Source organism: Anopheles nili, chromosome 2, assembly GCF_943737925.1.
Source record: "Anopheles nili chromosome 2, idAnoNiliSN_F5_01, whole genome shotgun sequence".
In the NCBI taxonomy this organism is placed as follows: domain Eukaryota; kingdom Metazoa; phylum Arthropoda; class Insecta; order Diptera; family Culicidae; genus Anopheles; species Anopheles nili.
The window spans coordinates 30,627,960-30,646,893 of NC_071291.1; the positions used below are offsets into that span (position 1 = coordinate 30,627,960).

An 18,934-nucleotide genomic window follows, 5' to 3' on the forward strand; every position below is an offset into this window, starting at 1 on the left:
TCCTCCGGTGTTTTCACCTTACCCGTCTTCCCCGTCCTGGACCACCGGTCATTCAAAAAAAAAACAATCAACCGACACCCATACACCAGCACGATGCCGGTCGTACCTCCTAACGAGAAGCAGAATGGGGGTGGGATTGTTTTTTCAACCCCCGCAACAGCAAGAGGGTAGGCCCGCAACGGTGGCCACCAAATCGCGCTCCGCCCATCGTGGCGCTTTGGATAAAGACGCTGGGAAATCGCGGCATGCGATTCCAGACGTTGGACTTCGCACAAGCAAGCATACGTTGGTAGAGAGATTGCGCGCGGGCTCGGTCAACCTTGGCCGAGGTTAACCAACGTTCGGGGTTAACCCTCTTGTCCACGCGGATCCGGGTGTTTGGGGGTGGGAGTAGGAGATCTCTTCCATTCGCGGAAGCACGTTGGGCTTTTCCCAACGGAACCGTCGTGTGGCGGAAGGATGAGGAAACTGCTTAGAAGAGAGGCGAACAGAACCTTAAGCCAGTGCAAATAACACGCACGCGCTCGTTCGCGGGGACGGAATGGAATGTACGGCTGAAATGGTTCTGTTGGTTCATTCCGACCATCACGCCCACACCAGCATGTGGCGATCACAGCTGACTCTGGAAGGTGGGTGACTAGTAAATCAACGTAACGAAATCGACAAGACAAATTGACTGCGGTTAGACGAAAATATAACAATGGCAATTTGTTTGTAAAACACCATTAAATAAAAGGTAAACTCAATAAAAGGCGACTCGGTAGTAAAGCTCACGTGGTTCCAGCCTTATGCTATTGTATGGAAATTTTGAAATATACGTAGCGAAATAGGACCTGAAGGGGCTGCTGCAATTTTTAATGAAAATTTGCTGTGTTTTTAGATCGATTTGAGCTGAGCACGAATCGTTGTTTGATTATTTTGTAATCGAGCCAGTTTGAAAAGTCCAGCATTTTTGTATAAGGGAAGCATAGACACCCCGTGTGCAAGCATTATAGTTTACTAGTAATTAAGTAGTACTCCCATTAATCGTCTGACTCATGTTGTATTTAATTACAACCGTCCTTGCCAATTTACCTGTAGGCCGTTAATCTTTGGCTGCGTAATAGCATCATTAAATAGTGGGCGTGTAGAAAGGGAAAAGCAATGGCCTGTTTTACATTACGAGCTGTATCTCATGCTCATACTCGCTATTACACATCGGACAAATGAATGATTTGTACGTTTAAAGTATGCTTTTTCGAAGGTTTTTGTTACTTATCTGATGCATTTGTGGCCATTATTGATTACAAATTGTGCACCAACTTATTCATGGACATGGTAGGAATATTCAATAAATATATGGTTGGTTCAAGTGTCACAGGTCAATGATCAATATTTAAACTCAGATTACGAATGTGCAAATTATTTTTATTTGTGTTTTCACCTCTCAACTAGGTGATCTTATTACACGTTGAAACGCAAGTCTGTTGAACAGAGAAAATATATAGATAATAAAAGACACCATAAGGATACATAAACAATTTCTAACGTTACTTATATACACTACGCTATGTTTATAAAATTATGTAAGGAATCTTCTTGATACTAATCTGTACGTTCAAAAAAATGTCGTTTGTATCGAAACTGTATCTGACTTATTTCCAAAACGGCTTATGAGTTATGTTTAAATAAACACTTAAGTGACTGTAAGATGAAGTTAACGCTGTAATTTTTGGCCTGGCTCCTAATGGCAAGACTTGTAACCGAGCGCCGCCTCATAGAAATATTGCATGGCAGTGACTAATTAGGGCGGCCAGCATACTAATCTCCTGCGAGAGGTCTGTCATGTGTTGGGGTGTCGGTATTAGCGTTGGCGCAAATACAGTAGCCAGATTGTGTTCGTTCATCTTGTTGATAGCGTCATGCGACGCGATGCGGTTCAGATGCTCTAGGATGTACTTCAAGCAATGTAGATGGGCGGGTGGCAATGCTTTCACTGCGTTTCGTAACGCTATCACTTGCTCGCCAATCGATTTTTCTCCTAAAGAAATTGGAAGTACATAGATAACACGAATTTCTGTGCCATGGTAGCAAAAAAGAAAGAGATTCAGCATGTTTCACTTACGCATAGACTCCATAAACAATGGGAATGATTGAAATGTTATTAAAGGAACGGGCAGCAGCCGTAAGTACAGCTTGAGCACGCCGGCAATCACATTAACGTTGCTATACATTTGCGAAGACACATCCGCCTTTTCACCATCCTTATCTAGAGCCATCTTTAGCGCTTCTATTTCGTCCGCAAAACCCGATATGCGGTAAATGCCTTCCTGCAACATGCCATGGTTTTCTACCTCTTCGACGCACTTTTTCACAATAAATGGGATGCGGCACTTGTGCGCTGTCACTAGTGTGGTCAAATCTACACCAAATATTCCGCGTAGCCGCTTCAGATCGGGTATGCATTTCTCTGGTACTAGTTCCGAACATTTGAAGTGTGCCATAAACCCACAGTCTAGAAATAGATTTAAAAAAAACTCTTTAGCATACTAGTACATTTACTGACGTCTAGCATGTACAGTTTCCGTACCGTCACATTTAACTCCCTGTGAGGTAAAGCCCCAGAGAAAATTTGCACATAACTCGCACCAATTTAGGCCCTTAAACGTGTGCGTTTTGAACGCATGCTGCTTTTGGTACTCCAGATAAACATTATCGTCTAAGTCAAGCTTTTCAATAAGCGTCTGACCAGTCCCATTCGTTTCGTGCTCCCGTTCAGTGGCAAATTCTGAATCAGTCGTCTCTGAGATATCTTGCACCATGGGCAATTTCGTCGGTTTGCAAAGTTCGCTACACAATGAACGAAGTTTGCGCCGATGAAGGGTCATGTAGGGACTCTGTTCGTAACACTTGTTTGTTTGGCTCATCATTTCCTTTAAAATTGGAGCAGCGTGCAGTCGCATATAGAAATCCACCAAACCATCAGCCACCATCTCCTGAATGGTGTCAAACTTTTTGAAGTTCTCCTGAAGAAAGTGGCCTTTTTCAGGAGAGTAGAATATTTTAAAATGCTTAATCGCTTGGTCGACACGCATACTGAGAGTATAATAGTTATCGGCTCCAGGACTGCGTCGCACTAAGTAACTGCCAACGGGTTCATCCTTAAGCTTTTGCTCGCACTCTTTGTGGTTCATTGTACCGTGAAACTCCTTTCCGTAGCGTGTTGGTCCCATTATGTCTTCCCGTTCGCATAGCACTGGCTTCGGTGTAGGGGCTTCGAGCTGTATTTTATACACTACAATAGAATAACAAACACTCGATTACGTCCTTACGTGTAAGGGCCTTCGTACAAGCAAACTCACGCTCAGGTTTCCACACATTTGGAATGGCCAACAGAGCATCTTTGGACATTTTGAGCTAGGGGTTTGGAATGTATGCTCTTTTTCTGCTGCTACATGCAAGATAGACAATGATCTTGGGGCCTCAAAGTCTAGCTTAAAAGTGCCTTACTCATAAACAAACATGCTAGAACATCTGTAATGATTTGCACAAGAAATGCAATAAAGAATATGAATATATCATATTCATCAAGGGATTTACCGTCAAATCACAACAAAACAATATCTTGTTCACCCACCCATGGGCGATTTGACATATACAAACTTTGAAATCTTAGCTGTTGAATGTCAGTTGTTTTCTTTTTCCAAAGCGGTAAAATTGTTCATTATAAATTGTAATGAAAATGTAATAAAATTTGAAATATAGTTAATTTAATACCAAAATACACTCTCTTGCGCTCCTGAATGAATGAAATGAAATGCATGTTTTGAATTTTCAAATCAAAACAATTGTAAAAAAATTGTTTATATATCTCTCTCTTTTATTCTCAATTTTTCTCTCTTTCTGTAACTGTTTCAACATGAAATATCTAGACAAAAAATGGTTAATTAACTTATCATGAAATTCAAAATAAAATTTTTTTGGTTTTTTTAAAGCAATGAATACTAAACCGATCAAACTATAATAAATAATTAATACAATAATCGAAACTTTGTTCAATATTTTTCCGCAAGATAGCAGTAGTATAGCTGTCAGAAAGTGAAGCCATCATTTTTCACTTCCTTCAAACGCTAAACGTCATTTGACGCTTCCGCTTTCTTCCCTCTTTTAATCAACTGTTTGAGCACACTAGACGTGTATTTTATTTGCTGCTCACGTTTCGTGTCGAATCGACTTAAAAGTGAGTGTTTATCCATCGTCTGAAAGTTCTTAGATACGTAGCATTCTATTGTTGTTGAATCTGTATTATTAAACACTGTGTTTCTGTTTTAGTTTTGCAAAAATGCGTTACGTAGCTGCATACCTGCTGGCGGTCCTGGGTGGCAACGCTGCCCCTTCCAACTCCGATATCGAGAAAATCCTGAGCTCGGTCGGCATTGAAGCCGATTCCACCCGCGTGAGCAAGGTGGTGAACGAGCTGAAGGGCAAGTCGATTGAGGAACTGATTGCCTCCGGACGCGAGAAGCTGTCCTCGATGCCGGCTGGCGGTGGTGGCGTTGCTGCTGCCCCTGCTGCTGCCGCTGCTGGAGGCGGTGCCGCCCCGGCTGCCGAGAAGAAGGGTATGTTGCGTTGAGCATGCAATCAATTCCGAGCAGTATCATTGTAATTAATATAATTCTTTTTATCTGTTTGGTTTCGCAGAAGAAAAGAAGGAGGAATCCGAGTCCGAAGACGAGGACATGGGCTTCGGTCTTTTCGAGTAAAAGGTAAGTTACCAGCTATACGGACATGTTTACCAGTGTTCAATGTGTTCTATTATCTCATTTCTATATTATGAATGATTTTAGTTACCGTATTTTCCGTGTATAAGATAATCACTTGATAAAATTTATTTGTTAACATCTGTTATGAGATTCTGCTTCAATTTTAATGTGAATTTCTCGCAAACGTGTGCATTGAACTTGTCCCTTCAGCATGTGTAGATAGTTTTATAAAACTATGATATTCCTGTATAAGGTGTATCTTTGAAAGCTTAATTTCAACTAAAAGGTATATGTTATACACGGGATATTGCGGTGAATTCTTAACAACTTAGTGCTGCAAATCGCGATTGCATTCATGTACCTAAAATATTCTAAAAGGTGGCTTTTGATTATTTCGTTACAGGTTAGTATAAATACCATGGCACCGATGTCGCGGGATCCGATCATATCTTTAATGATGATACGTAAAATTATCACCATCTTTCGAATGAATAATCATGTATTGAACATTAATTTTATCTGAAACTTTTAACGTTTAACTAGTTTTCACTACATAGATTAAGATGTCATTATTTTAATTGATTATTTGTTTCGTTTTCTGTTTTTAGTTTATTTCTACGTCACATTTGCTGCTGTGCTATATCATTCGGATATAGGTAAGACGAGGAAAAACACCGTTCATTTCTAGTTTTACTTATTTTAAAGGGTTATCTTCCCCAACAGGTATCAACAAATCCATACGTTTTGCATCGTTACCGTGCGTACTATGGTGTGGAATGGGTATTTTTGTACAAAATATGTGACTAAGAAATAAATTTTCATTACGAGAATTTTTGGATATTTTTCATTGTTCTATTAAGTTATTCCATCATGAGAGAAATTTTTTTTTTTATATTATTACATTCTAGCGATCCTCCATTCTATGGTTTTTAATTTATGAACGGTGAGTATTAACATGACTAAGGATTTGAAGGCAACTTAATTTACAAATTTTTTTTTCGTTTTTACAGTAAAAGATCGAAAAACGCACTCAAATCATCTATCTTTATCAAAGGTGAGTTATTAGAACTAATTTAAATTTATTTTGTGTTGTAAAGAAATCGTGTGATGATTTTTTTACATCTTTCGGGAATGATATATATGATTCCAATAGCTTTCTGAATATTTATCGTCATTCCAATATATTTCAATAGTCATGATGGTTTCTAATGTATATTTTGTTTCTATCTTCGTTTCAGTTTTCAAAGGCAACGAAATAATTCCTTAGTGCTATCAAAAAGGTGAGTTTTTCATGTATATTACTAAAATGAAAGTCATTTAATAGTTTTAATGATGACCTTCTTTTAAATCATCTTTCGGGAATGATATATATGATTAGGTTAATATTCTCTGAAATCATTCGGAGGGTGAACCGATAATTCTACAATATAATCATTATATTGATCAATCTGCTTGCATTGTCGTTTCAGCTGGGTGCAAAATTCCTACCACTGACTTACTGCATCAAACACGTATTATCATTTGGAAAACTCTTCGAATGCCAACAGTAATTGAGTTACAGAGTTTAGATTCTTCCAAAGCAATGGTAAGTTATCATTGTGTTTTATGAAAATGAATTTCATTTTTTTTTAAATGATGACATGCTTTTAAATCATCTTTCGGGAATGATATATATGATTAAATTAATATTCTCTGAAACCACTCGGAGGATGTACAGACGATTCTATAGTATATGTAGCTTCATTGAATTAACCTTCTATTTGCATTTTCGTTTCAGCTGAATGTAAAATTCCTACGGACGACATTCATTAAACGTATACTATCGTTTGTGAATAGTATATGCAACAGTTGATCTCTTAAAACTGATAGAAAAAGAAGTTGGATTGTGCTCAATCAATGGTGAGTAGTTAAATTATATTGCCATCTATTTCAAAACCATTTGTGATGAGTTTATCCTATACCATCTTTCGAATGACATTCGTGATTTCAAATATATTCTGAAAATAATTCAAACGATCGCTCCTCAAACCTGTGATCATACTCGAGCAATTTACTGATGTAGTTCTTTCTCGCTTATCTCATTTCAGTACTTTTAACGCAACGATCTATCTTCGTTTGGTATCATCATTTTAGTTGGACTTAAGCCCATCTTCCCGTTGTCGATGGATAAATATCAAAGATTCCGTAGTTCTCATAATACACTTCATATACCGTCGATTTAAGTGAACAATTCAAAACATGTGCATTTAAGTATCATTTATTTTCAGGAAAACATCTGCTAGCACTACTTTTCTAAGCCGAATAAGCTAAATAATAAATTTTCCTATTTTAAATTTATTTCGTGTCTTTGTTCACTATCAACCAACGAGAAGGCTGGATTTATCAACAGGTTTTATTCGATTTTTTCGCCTGCAATCAAAGTTGTCCTTTGCTGTTGGATGGTACTCTCTTGTTTTCTTAAAGCCTCTTGATGCATCTTCCACGCCTTGTTCGTCTTATCAACAGATTGACGGATACGAGCCATGATTTGGGCATGATCCAGCCCAAGTATATCGTGCTTCATTTCAGGCTCGCATAAGCGATCTTCCACTTCAGCTACCAGCACCACAGCCTCGTCATCTGCGTCTTTCTCCTGGTCACCGTAGTCTGCCTCCTTCAACAAACTATTCAACAGTCCTTCGATGTAGTACTGCTTGTCCTGTACGAACGAAAGCTGTGGAATCTCTCCCATTAGCCTCAACTGGGAAAGCTCGTGTCGCAAGCGGAAGGCGAGTGGCTTCAGTACGCCGTCAATTTTAACATCCTTGTTCATATTGGTTGAGAACCAGTAGATGCTTGCTTCGCGAAAGTCCGGCGCCACGCGAACGCGCGAGATTTGTATACCGTACCCATATAGGTCACTAGCGAACGAGCCGGTGGCCATCAGATCGGTGATATTTTTCATGAACAACTTATTCAAAACCGCTACACGTCGGTTTGATTCTTTCCCTTGACGATTTGTGTTAGCCAGAGTTGTTGCCGCCATAAACTTTGGAGCGCGGTCGCTCGTTTCTTCGTAGTATCGCTTCTTTTTGGATGCTTTTCCTCCGTTCATCAGTTTGCTGAGAACCTTGGCAGCCTTGCTGGGGGAAGAATACCATGTGCTGCTCGTGGAAAACAGACGGATGGTTGTAGCTTTCATCTGCAACGAACGTATCAAATAATTAAGATTACAGAATGGTCAACAACGGGATCAACTGTAACGCTTTTTTGTACGTACCATTTTGGATCTGCTTAGATAGTATACTCCGCCGTTTAATACGAATTTATAAACAATTTACTAATACACTTGTTTGGCTATAATAAACCAACAAGAACGTTTATGAAAATTCAAGACCTATTTTCAACTGCTACAGCTAAACTTTGGCTTGTGGCCAACAGATTATTCTATTCCGTTTCGGCGTAAACAGAATCTTTCCTCTCCAACGAACAAAAGAGAAAAGCATTTAAAAATAGAAACTAAGTAACATTCACCACATCGTACAATCCAACGTGTTCTGCTTGGTTATCGCGCCAACACGATATAAGACATTATTCAACTTTATTATTCACAGCATTTCTACAGGTGTATCGCTTACTGTTACATTCTGCCCAGCAACTTGATACATTTTTGCAAATTACTAAGCATAACATCTACTTAATAATGTCTCCATTCTCACATAATAGCAACATGCACCGCTGTTCTTTTTTACTAACAAAAACAAATTCAAAGTCACGTTGTCAAATTCAAAACATTGACGTTTGTGTCCAATTAGATGTGAAAAGATGTGCTGCTATCAAAAGGACAGATATTTTATTATTTAAAAATAGTTGAGAGCCAGCGGTTGCGGTATGAAAACATTAGTTTGGAAAGTCTTATTGCTATCGTGAAAGGTAATTAAATAAACCAAACAAACAAACGGGATAAAATAATGAGGAACCAAAGAGACGCGCTCACTTCACAGGCAAACATCAAATTTTACGCAAAAGTAACAGGAGAACATACTAGCTAAGAGGCTGCAATTTCCACTAATAAACAGCGCTACACGCTTAAATTACCCAAAACGCTAAATAATAAATATTTCAGATTAAGTGGTATAAATTCTAGTGTTTCAGATTAAATAGTATTGCTATCTCTAAGCTGGTATGCTCTCCTGTTATTTATAGGTAAAATTTGCTCCGTTTTGACTGTGAATTGAGCGGGAAGTTTATTCTATTCTTTGCTTATTCAACTTACGAAATATCAAACCAATTTTACCGAATTGTACCACCATAAACTGCCGTCGTTTCTATGTGCCTTCAACATACTTTGCTCCATGGATATCCTGTCAAAATAGTTCCTTTTGGATATCAGTTGTCAAATGGTCCAAAGTGACCCGGCCTCCTTTTCTGAACGCTTCGAACAACAAATTTGAAGGAAAAAAGTCAGAAAAGAAGGAAATCGCTGCAAACGGTAAAGATGGCTCTGAAACTGCTGGTTGGCCAAAGTGAGTAATCTACCGATTATTACTGGACGATTGTTTATTGCCGCTTGGACAACGTCCCAAGTGAAATCATCGTGCATCATTTGTGAATCATCGTGCGTTTTGCGAAATCATCATCCATTCGCTGCGGACAAACATTCGTCATCTGCAGTGTACCGCAGAAGAACGCCCCTCCCGTTCCCTATGACACAAACAGTTGCGGAAAACTCGGGATTACATGAGTGGGCGCGTCCGATGGAAAAGTTTTTTGACCATTTCCATGCTCACATTGCAAGAACCGGACCTCCGCATTGGGGGTTTGGTGGGGGCGGAGGCATACAATAAAGTGAGTCAGCCGTAGCAAATACGCGTGACTATTTTGGGAACGCAACGCAGAAAATTTTGTCCGTGGTATTGATTTTTCGATTGCACTTGCGCAGGACCACAACAAAGCATGATGTCAGAACGCACGAGAACGGAACGTACATGCCGTTTAGGTTGGCTAGCGCTTTTAACGCCTTTTTACGGTCCAGCCTCTCGAGCAACGATCAAAACAATGATTGTTTTATCGCGTGCAAGGCACAAATTTAACAAAAAATACAATGTCCACACAACAACCTGGGTTAATGCATCAATTAGAGCTTCAAAAACATGATCATTGGGCAAAACTAACTCGTAATGAGTTAATGTGCTTGTATCCTTTCGTTTATTGCAGAGATTATGAATGAAGTCGTCCGCAGCAAGTCAAAAGCGGACGGCAAACCTGGAACGGAATGGAGAATCTTGATCGTCGACAAGCTGGCCATGCGTATGGTTTCGGCATGCACAAAGATGCACGAAATCAGCGCCGAAGGAGTCACCTGTAAGTGCAAAAACCACCCACCGTAGAAGATAATGCAGCGGCTAAAGATGTGTGTTTTTGTTTCATTTAATGGCAGTGGTGGAAGACATCAACAAGAAGCGAGAACCGCTTCCAGCGATTGAAGCCGTCTATCTCATAACGCCTTCAGAGGACTCGATTCGCCTCCTGATGCGGGACTTTGAGAATCCTGCAAAGCCTACGTACAAAGCGGCCCACGTGTTCTTCAGCGAAGGTAAGCGTGAACATTAAGCATTTCGGTTCGGACCGGAAGGAGAAGCAAAGATAATGAATCCCGTCTTATGTGTATCGTCAGCCGTACCCGAAGAACTGTTCAAAATACTGATGAAAGGCCCCGTGGTAAAGTTTGTGAAAACGTGCAAAGAACTGAACATTGCATTTATTCCGTACGAAGCGCAGGTGAATATAGGATCTTTTTGCTCTCCTCGAGCTTGGCTTCGGAACTAATGTCTGCGAATGCTGTGAATGCGGCAAATGTTTTGTGTGGAATGGAGGGTTTTTAATCCGACTCGTTACTCATAGCAAATACAGTAATAATAATTAAAAGGTGTCGCGAAACGATCGCGGTTAAACGGGAACACTCTCATAATACGGTTTAATAAGCTTGGGGTACACATCATACCTTTCTACTCTCTCAGCCTCACCTAACATATGTTTAATGTCGAATCTATCACTCTTTTAACGATTCATGAAATTTCTGGCAAATAACCCCATTCCAGTCTGTCCGGAGGAGCTGTTCAACGATATCTGTAAATCGGTAGTATCCAGAAAGATCAAAACGTTGAAGGAAATCAACATTGCTTTTCTGCCGTACGAGTCGCAGGTGTGCTCAAATTGGGTTTAATAACTGTTTTGCAATTAGTGTTGGTTTTGCGTTTGGCTTTTGTTGGTGTTGCCAGCATGTTTCATAGCTTTTTGCCTGCTTATGTTTTATTTTATTATCCATTCGTGTTAACATTCCCTTGTACAGATGGTTCATTTAGGCTAACTCTTACATAGCAAACACATATAGTCTCAAAAATTGTATTTAGTAATATTCATTTAAGCGCATGTTATAACTTAGCTTGATAATGATAACGATAATTGCAACGTATTTGATATGAAATGCACTTGATTGTCTTTGTCATGTTTGAATCGTTACTAATTAGTTTCCTAATTTCCCTAATATTAAAAGGTGTACTCACTCGACTCGCCCGTCACTTTCCAATGTGCTTACTCTCCGGCACTTGCATCCGCTCGCAGTGGCAATATGGAACGCATCGCTGAACAGATTGCCACCCTCTGCGCTACCCTGGGCGAATATCCGTCCGTTCGTTATCGAAGGTATATTGAACTGCAGCAAGTCGAAAACCTCTAGCACCCGTTCGCAATACTCATTTGGTTGAAATCATTTTAGTGAATGGGACGGCAACGTCGAACTGGCCCAAATGGTGCAGCAGAAGTTGGACGCATACAAAGCCGACGAACCGACGATGGGCGAAGGCCCAGAAAAAGCTCGTTCCCAGCTGCTTATCCTGGATCGTGGTTTCGATTGCGTATCACCGTTGCTGCACGAGTTGACGCTGCAAGCGATGGCGTACGATCTACTGCCGATCGTCAACGACGTGTACAAGTTCATTCCATCACCGAATGCGGCCGAGAAGGAGGTCCTGCTGGACGAGAACGACGATCTGTGGGTCGATTTGAGACACCAACACATTGCCGTGGTGTCTCAAAGCGTGACACAGTATTTGAAATCCTTCACCGAATCGAAACGCCTGACACAGAGCGAGAAGCAATCGATGAAGGACCTCTCGCAGATGATCAAAAAGATGCCTCAGTATCAGAAGCAGCTCTCCAAGTACTCCACCCATCTGCATTTGGCCGAGGACTGTATGAAGTCGTACCAGGGATACGTCGATAAACTTTGCCGCGTCGAACAAGACCTTGCCATGGGCACCGACGCAGAAGGTGAGAAAATCAAGGATCACATGCGTAACATCGTGCCGATTCTGCTCGATCAGAACGTCTCGAACTACGACAAGGTGCGCATTATCGCACTCTACGTGATGATCAAGAACGGCATCTCGGAAGAGAACTTGACGAAGCTGGTTACGCACGCGCAAATCGACCAGAAGGAGCGGGAAATGATCAACAATTTGACCCATCTTGGTATCAACGTTATTGCGGATGTAAGTAAACACTACTGCCCGTGTCCCATCGTCCGAATATGCGAATACTTAGTGTCTTTTATTCTTCTTTTGCTAATTTGTTTACAGGGTAACCGCAAAAAGCCGTACACCGTGCCAAGGAAGGAACGCATCAACGAACACACCTACCAAATGTCACGCTGGACACCGGTCATCAAGGATATTATGGAAGACTCGATCGACAACAAGCTAGACGAGCGTCATTTCCCCTTCCTCGGAGGCAGAAAGATGGCAGGTTTCCACGCACCGACTAGGTAAGTTGCCGGGAATCTTGGCCTGGGTGCAGAAAGAGTCTAATAGAGGGAACATTTTGAAAAAGCAGCAGCGCCCGTTACGGACACTGGCACAAGGATAAGTCGCAGACGGCTGTCAAGAACGTGCCACGATTGATCGTGTTTGTCGTCGGTGGGTGCAGCTACTCGGAGATTCGCTGCGCCTACGAGGTCACCTCGGCCGTCAAAAACTGGGAGGTGTACATCGGTTCGTCCCACATCCTCACACCGGAAACCTTCCTTAGCGATCTCGGTTCACTCAACAAGGAGTAAGATGTGTCGGTGCGCGCTTTGTGCACATTGTTCATTCGTTTTCCGTGTGATTCTCAGACCGCTTTCGCCTTGTGAAGCAAAACCGAAGATAACGGTGACAAATAAGTTCGTAATCAATTTATTGTCTCTTAAGAATATAAGAAAAGATGGCAGAGAATCGAACAAATGTCTCCATTCCGTAATCCGGCGGGTGGTATACTGTAAGAATGATCATCTTTCTTTTTTGTTCCGCGGATTGTCACGGATGGTGCCGCACGAGCGGTTTAGGTGCCATACAGCATGGGCACCATTTAAGATTTGATAAAACACCTAAAGAGGGACTAAGTGAAATGAAACCCAATTTGCAACACAAAGCCAAATGCGATCCGGTCTGAGGAATGCTAAAACAAAACAACAGTAGTGTGCATTAGTCCGGAATGGTTGGATCCGTTTTTCCGGTTGACATTATTCGTTCCATTAGCCAATTCATCGGTACATTCCTTTGCAAAGGAGAATGATTGTGATTCACGTGTTTTTTTTTTACATTTGAAGCGCCTATTTAGCACGGGTGCGTATTGTTGCAATTCGTAGAACGTTAATTACCAACAAGAACTGTTTGCCTTGCGTATTCTAATCCGCATTGATTCTCAATTTGTTCTTTATGTATGTAAATTTATATAAATATATTGTTATGCGTGTGAGAAATGTTTTGATTTTTTAAACTATCATTTTAGCTTTTGTTATAACTTTTGTGCAGTGTACTTTGTTCAGGCTACGTACAGCAAGTATTGCTATTGAAAATTACAATGCTTGATTAAATACAGATTACGTACACGCGTTGTAGTTCAGTGCATACACCGTTTTTTTACTAGAAGTATTAAAAGGAGTGGGAAAAATATACATCAAAAGCAATGTAGTGAAACAACATGACGTGGAAATAATATAAACGAGGGCGAATACAGCGAGTTATGCTAGAAGTTTGCACTACTGTTTTGGGAAGCATTAAATGATTTAAACAGAGTCACATTAGCATAAATATACACAAGAAAAGTCACACAACCCCAAACACTCAATAAAATATATATATATATATATATATATATATATATATATATATAAATTAAATGCATATATTCTAGCGTTAGTGCGAGACAAAAGAGGATAAAGTTTACTCTAAATTATTAATTAGTTTTAATGCCAGACGTACGATGTTGCCACCAAATTAATACACTATTTGTTGAATGATGCGAAGCACGGATGAAGCTACCCGATGCCATTTCAGCATTAGCTTCGACAGCTGACGAGGTACAAGCTATCGAAAGCAAATTCGGTATTCAGCGATTTACAAATCACCTCACACTTGCTTTTTTCACGCTTAGCGGAAAGTTTGCGCAAGCATATCCTTTGAACGGCAAAATTTCAGATCCGGTTGGAGCTGGGAAGCCTCGCGCATATGCTATACTTTATATTTTAATTTAAATAAACAATAAAAAAACAAAATTTTGCATTAAAAATTCAACTATTAAATTCATGAATCATTAATGGGGCAAAATTGTGACGATGTTAAATAAATCATAGGCCATGAATGGCGGATTTAAGTCAGTGAAGAAGTGGTATTGTATGCAAAACACAGCAATGATGCTGCTCAGCGAGAATCGTTTGAAAAAGCCACAGCGTAAAACAAAAACAAAACGAATATGCGCATGCTTATCATATTTATCTGCTATCCCATGAAATGTCGGACGGAAAAAGAATATAAAACACAGCCAAAGGGTGTGCTCTATTTGCAGTTTAAATCTAAATGTGGCTGATCAGCAAGGAACCATAGGACGGGAGAAAAGGAAATGAAGAACACCTATTACCATTTAGTGGTTTGCCAATCCAACAATGGTAATAGCAGCTAGCGAGGCGAAAAAGAAGCAACACACTTCAATCTATATATTTGAGCGTTCAATTATTAAACTAAAATAGCATATTCAATATACCTTTGTGAAGCGTAGAAGGATCAACGTTAAGAAAGAAATCAAACCAAAAAAAATATGCATGCCGGATCGTAGATAAAGGTGCATAGTGTAAGGCGAAGGAAACCAGCAGGACATATCGCGTCAGGGAGACAAAGAGCAAGTAAAACAATAATCCCGAAATATCGGGCAGCGCACGAGGAAACCGTCAATGGTAAATCGTTGCTTCAATCGTGGGAAGGCAAGAAGTGTCGTTTCAAGCGTGCAAAGAGTGAGAAATTCTGGCCCCGCTTGTGCGTGCTGCTCAAGCCATCATCCCCCAAAAGCAACGAAACTAGCCCCACCAATAAAGTAATTTGCACACAAAATGATTCTCCCTGCACCGGAGAAATATACCACATTCAAACATTCACACCAAAATTAGCCGCAGGGCGGGATGCATCTAGTGCGCCGGTTAGAGCGGCAAGGACTTTGCAGGACGGTTTCTTCTCGTTGATTCTTCCAACCCAAGGAGCGATGTAGTAGCGTAGAAAGCGCAACACACGGAGTTAAACGAATCAAGAGTTGGCTTGTATTTTAGTTGTATTCTGGCTTCCTCCACTTTTCTCCAGTTTCATAGTATAGACAATTACATTTAATAAATACTTATCCAAACGAGCTGCGAACCGCGTGTATGTGTATCCTTGCTATCACACCGTGATGACCATGCGGCTGGTGGAATTGCAATGTCCTGTGAGCGGCTGTCAAACGCCTTTTTTAGTTACCATGGCGACAAACCAATTCGCTGTTTGATCGAAAACCGTCACAGCAAACAATTCCGGGACGCAAAACTTTGATTAGGTTCAATATTTTCATTTTCAGAACTGAATTTCAACTGAACCGCAAGGAAACATGCCACGCCGAAAACCCATCACGAAGCTGGGCGTGTTCGGGAGGTACGACTTGAACCCGGAACAGGCGGTGGAAAATTACTTTGAATCAAAGTTAAACAACAAATTCTTCATGTAAGTGGAATCGAACAAAATCAAGCGGGGTGCGAACGATAGTCAAGCACGTGCTTTTTTTTTCATTTTGCGCAACCCACCACAGCCACGTGCCCGGTTGGGATGTCGCCCGGAACGGGTTCGAGCTCACGGGCATTCACAATGACCGGGAGTATATGGAAATTACAAAGGAGCAGCGTCGGATGCGACAGCAAGCACAACAGCAAGCCATAGTGAACCAAAAACGTTTGAATCAAACGACCGACCTGCTGCAGCGGATGCGGGAAGAGTTCGTGGAGCTGAACGATTTCCTTAAGGATTGCGAGATGAAGGAAAACAATGCATTGGACACGGTAGGTGATCACTGGAAGGTGTCTGATTGTAGCTTGGTCTAATTTCCAGCCCCGATACCCGTAGGTCAAACGAGAGAAAGAAAAGCACGAACGGTACGGGAAACAGATAGCGCAGCTTGAGGACGACCTTTTGAAATTGGACGAATTTGTCGTGAAGTATGAGGAAACCATCAACCGATTCGAACCGTTCGAGGTCTGTTTCAGTTGCACGTTTCATTTACGATTTTGGCGCGCTTTTTCCGCCATTACGATTAGCATTACGATTTTGGCGCGCTTTTTCCGTTTTACAGAAAGTAATGGAACAAACCATCACAGAATCTAAAACGTACGAAACCATGCAGGATCTGATTCAACGGTGTGACTCACTGCGTAAGTGTGTCCTTTTTTTTGGGATCCCTTATTCGTTCTACCGCGGAACCTGTGGTGCGTTTCTCTCATTTTCATTCAAATTTTCCACACCAGTACTGGCACAGGTGGAAATTTCGGCTGTAGAGCAACAAAAAATACAGGAAATTGAAGAAATCCGTCAAAACCTGTTCAAAGCAACAAAGACGGCCCTCCACATCATCACGGGGTTGAACAACGATCTGTCCGAGCTGCTGGTAGGTGTAGTGACTATTCGGACTGCCCTGTTGAAGTACTCTGCTGCTATAATCCCTTCGTTCTGCTTCTCCCCAGACACAGTACGTGGCCGCAAAGGAGGACGGGCTGCGTTGGGAAAAGGCCGTCACCATGGTCAAAAGCTACATGGTGGAGAACGAATCGAGCATCAACTGCCTGTTGGACGCGATCAATCACGTTTACATTCTGTTGCGCAAGCGTCGAGGAGCCCCGGCCAAGGCAGTCCGAGGGGACGTTGAGACGCAGCTAGACTACGTCAAGGAGGAGATCGAGATCCTGCACGAGGTACGCAAGCTGGCTTCGGCCAAAATGCGCAATGACGGGCACAGCCTGGGCGGAGAGAAAGGCACGATGCGCCGTAAGAGTGCTCTGTAGGCCGGATTCGTCGTGTCGGAGGGAGATGACTTATTTTTCGCACATGCTTTTCCGTTGTCCTGAGCCTGGCTGGAAAGCGCATAATATACGAGTGATTAGAGAAGTAAATTGAATAGTCAACACTTTTGGACAACTTTGAGTTTTATTGATTTTCATCTCGCGTTTGTAATTTTCCATTTGCCTTTAGCGGAGTCTATGCATAATAGTAGGGAGATAGTCTGTTGGGAGTGTGTCTGTTACTGCTTCATATAATATGTATATGGTTTAATATAGAGCATGTAAACGCTGCCTTACATGCATGAGATATATTCGTTTCAATATCCGTTCTATTCCGTTCAGCTGATGAATCAACATCCCAGAGGCGCACTCCTTATGCGGCTGTACGATTGTAATTCAGCTCAAGATTATATGTTGGTTTTCCATGTTGTTTGTTTGATTTGTGTCGCCTTACTTCATCGACTATGTTTGGATGACGATTATAATAACGCATATAAAATATTAGTGCTCAATAATCAATTAAATAAAATATGCCTTCCTACCGGATCCCTTTTCAGAACATGAGTTGCTGCGTAAATATTCTGGTGATAAATGACATAAAAATAATGAACCGCGTATATTATTGGTGATCCTTGGCCCATTGTGACCGGCCAGAAGGGTTTCCACAAACTGCGTTACATTACACGTGCTTGTTAGTTTGTGCAATCAGTCAAGAAGCGTTCTAAACTGGCAACGGTGATTGTACTGTGGTTAATAAAATTCCCATTCCCAATGCCATCCGTTTTGTTTGTTAACATAAATATAAATTAACACCATTTCTCTCATTTGCTTAAAAAAGAAGACCTTTATGAGTGGTTTGCATTCAACTTGGAGTAGCTACGATAGCGTCTACAATCATTTTGATTTCTAACGTTTGGTTGTCGAATTTCGCTGGAGGCTTCCTATTAGAAGTAATTTTACAAAGCTACATTTTACCGGCTAGAAGGAATGGTTTAATTTCATGCTAACTGAGCTGGAACATAGAACCGAAGAGCAAAATTTAGACTCTCTTTTGTTTTACTTGGACGTGTAGCTTATCGCTGGCGCTAAATAATTAAAGAAAAAAATAAGGAAATATCGCGGATGCACGATGGCTATCCCGGAAGCAACGCAGGAGATAAATTAAACTTATCAAACGAATGCGCTGCTGTTACTCCAATATTCATTGCACGGGGTTTTCTCTCTTTTCGGGATCCTTTTTAAATTTCACAAACTAATGAAAATACTGCATTACTTGAAAATCGACGACACTTTTCCGTCGTCTATCGCGAAGATGCGGCGTCCCCTAGGAATGGGCAACTTTTACAATTATTTTTAAGCTTACTTTTTTGACCAAATATTCCAATCCCTTGCATCTAAATGGTGTGTGTGTTTGTGTTTGTTTTTATTTCGAATGCTCATCGGATTTTTCACAGATGATTCTTAATTCTTTGATTGCACATACAACAACAGGATTGGTCGATCGTGCAAAGTGTTTTCTTCTGTTGCATGCGTCCCCTACCTAGCCTCTGGGACGGTTCAAAATCGTAGAACAGACCAAAGAGTGCATCGGTGAATTCTAGGATTGCTCAATCGTACCTTTCACTTGCGCCAGGACCTCTTTTGTAAGCCTGGAAAATCCTACATCCTATGGAGTTGCCGTTCCGGGATAATTTGTAGCACTACAAATTTCATTAACGTTTCGAATTAATAGTGTTTCAATCTGTTAGTGGTCTTTTTTGTTACTTTTCTCTCTATTTGTAGAATAAATTCATCACAACGATAACAATCATATTAGCGTTGTTCTAGT

At 40.9% G+C, this 18,934-nt stretch overlaps 5 protein-coding genes across 5 annotated transcripts; 3 read left to right on the forward strand and 2 right to left on the reverse strand.

Annotated features, from left to right (window-relative positions):
• Window positions 1-1,709: 1,709 nt before the first annotated feature.
• Window positions 1,710-3,390, reverse strand: LOC128720220 (beta-chimaerin). Its single transcript, XM_053813878.1, has 4 exons — window positions 3,342-3,390; window positions 2,570-3,274; window positions 2,105-2,494; window positions 1,710-2,020 (listed from the first exon to the last, which is right to left on the reverse strand). Exons 1-4 carry the CDS (start codon window positions 3,388-3,390, stop codon window positions 1,755-1,757), a joined length of 1,410 nt encoding a protein of 469 aa, XP_053669853.1. The 3' UTR covers window positions 1,710-1,754.
• A 761-nt stretch (window positions 3,391-4,151) lies between these two features.
• Window positions 4,152-5,582, forward strand: LOC128721792 (60S acidic ribosomal protein P2). Its single transcript, XM_053815584.1, has 5 exons — window positions 4,152-4,219; window positions 4,312-4,598; window positions 4,681-4,745; window positions 5,351-5,398; window positions 5,466-5,582. The coding sequence occupies exons 2-3, from the start codon at window positions 4,322-4,324 to the stop codon at window positions 4,740-4,742; spliced, it is 339 nt and encodes a 112-aa protein (XP_053671559.1). The 5' UTR covers window positions 4,152-4,219; window positions 4,312-4,321; the 3' UTR covers window positions 4,743-4,745; window positions 5,351-5,398; window positions 5,466-5,582.
• A 1,293-nt stretch (window positions 5,583-6,875) lies between these two features.
• Window positions 6,876-8,389, reverse strand: LOC128721372 (putative ribosome-binding factor A, mitochondrial). The gene is made up of 2 exons (XM_053815122.1): window positions 8,360-8,389; window positions 6,876-7,923 (listed from the first exon to the last, which is right to left on the reverse strand). Exons 1-2 carry the CDS (start codon window positions 8,387-8,389, stop codon window positions 7,135-7,137), a joined length of 819 nt encoding a protein of 272 aa, XP_053671097.1. The 3' UTR covers window positions 6,876-7,134.
• Window positions 8,390-9,186: 797 nt separating this feature from the next.
• Window positions 9,187-13,871, forward strand: LOC128721787 (protein ROP). Its single transcript, XM_053815580.1, has 8 exons — window positions 9,187-9,247; window positions 9,939-10,085; window positions 10,162-10,317; window positions 10,823-10,926; window positions 11,278-11,426; window positions 11,500-12,274; window positions 12,362-12,546; window positions 12,618-13,871. The coding sequence occupies exons 1-8, from the start codon at window positions 9,220-9,222 to the stop codon at window positions 12,835-12,837; spliced, it is 1,764 nt and encodes a 587-aa protein (XP_053671555.1). The 5' UTR covers window positions 9,187-9,219; the 3' UTR covers window positions 12,838-13,871.
• Window positions 13,872-15,668: 1,797 nt separating this feature from the next.
• LOC128720671 (uncharacterized) lies at window positions 15,669-17,109 on the forward strand. The gene is made up of 6 exons (XM_053814356.1): window positions 15,669-15,781; window positions 15,867-16,113; window positions 16,178-16,306; window positions 16,404-16,482; window positions 16,576-16,715; window positions 16,792-17,109. Exons 1-6 carry the CDS (start codon window positions 15,669-15,671, stop codon window positions 17,107-17,109), a joined length of 1,026 nt encoding a protein of 341 aa, XP_053670331.1.
• Window positions 17,110-18,934: the final 1,825 nt, after the last annotated feature.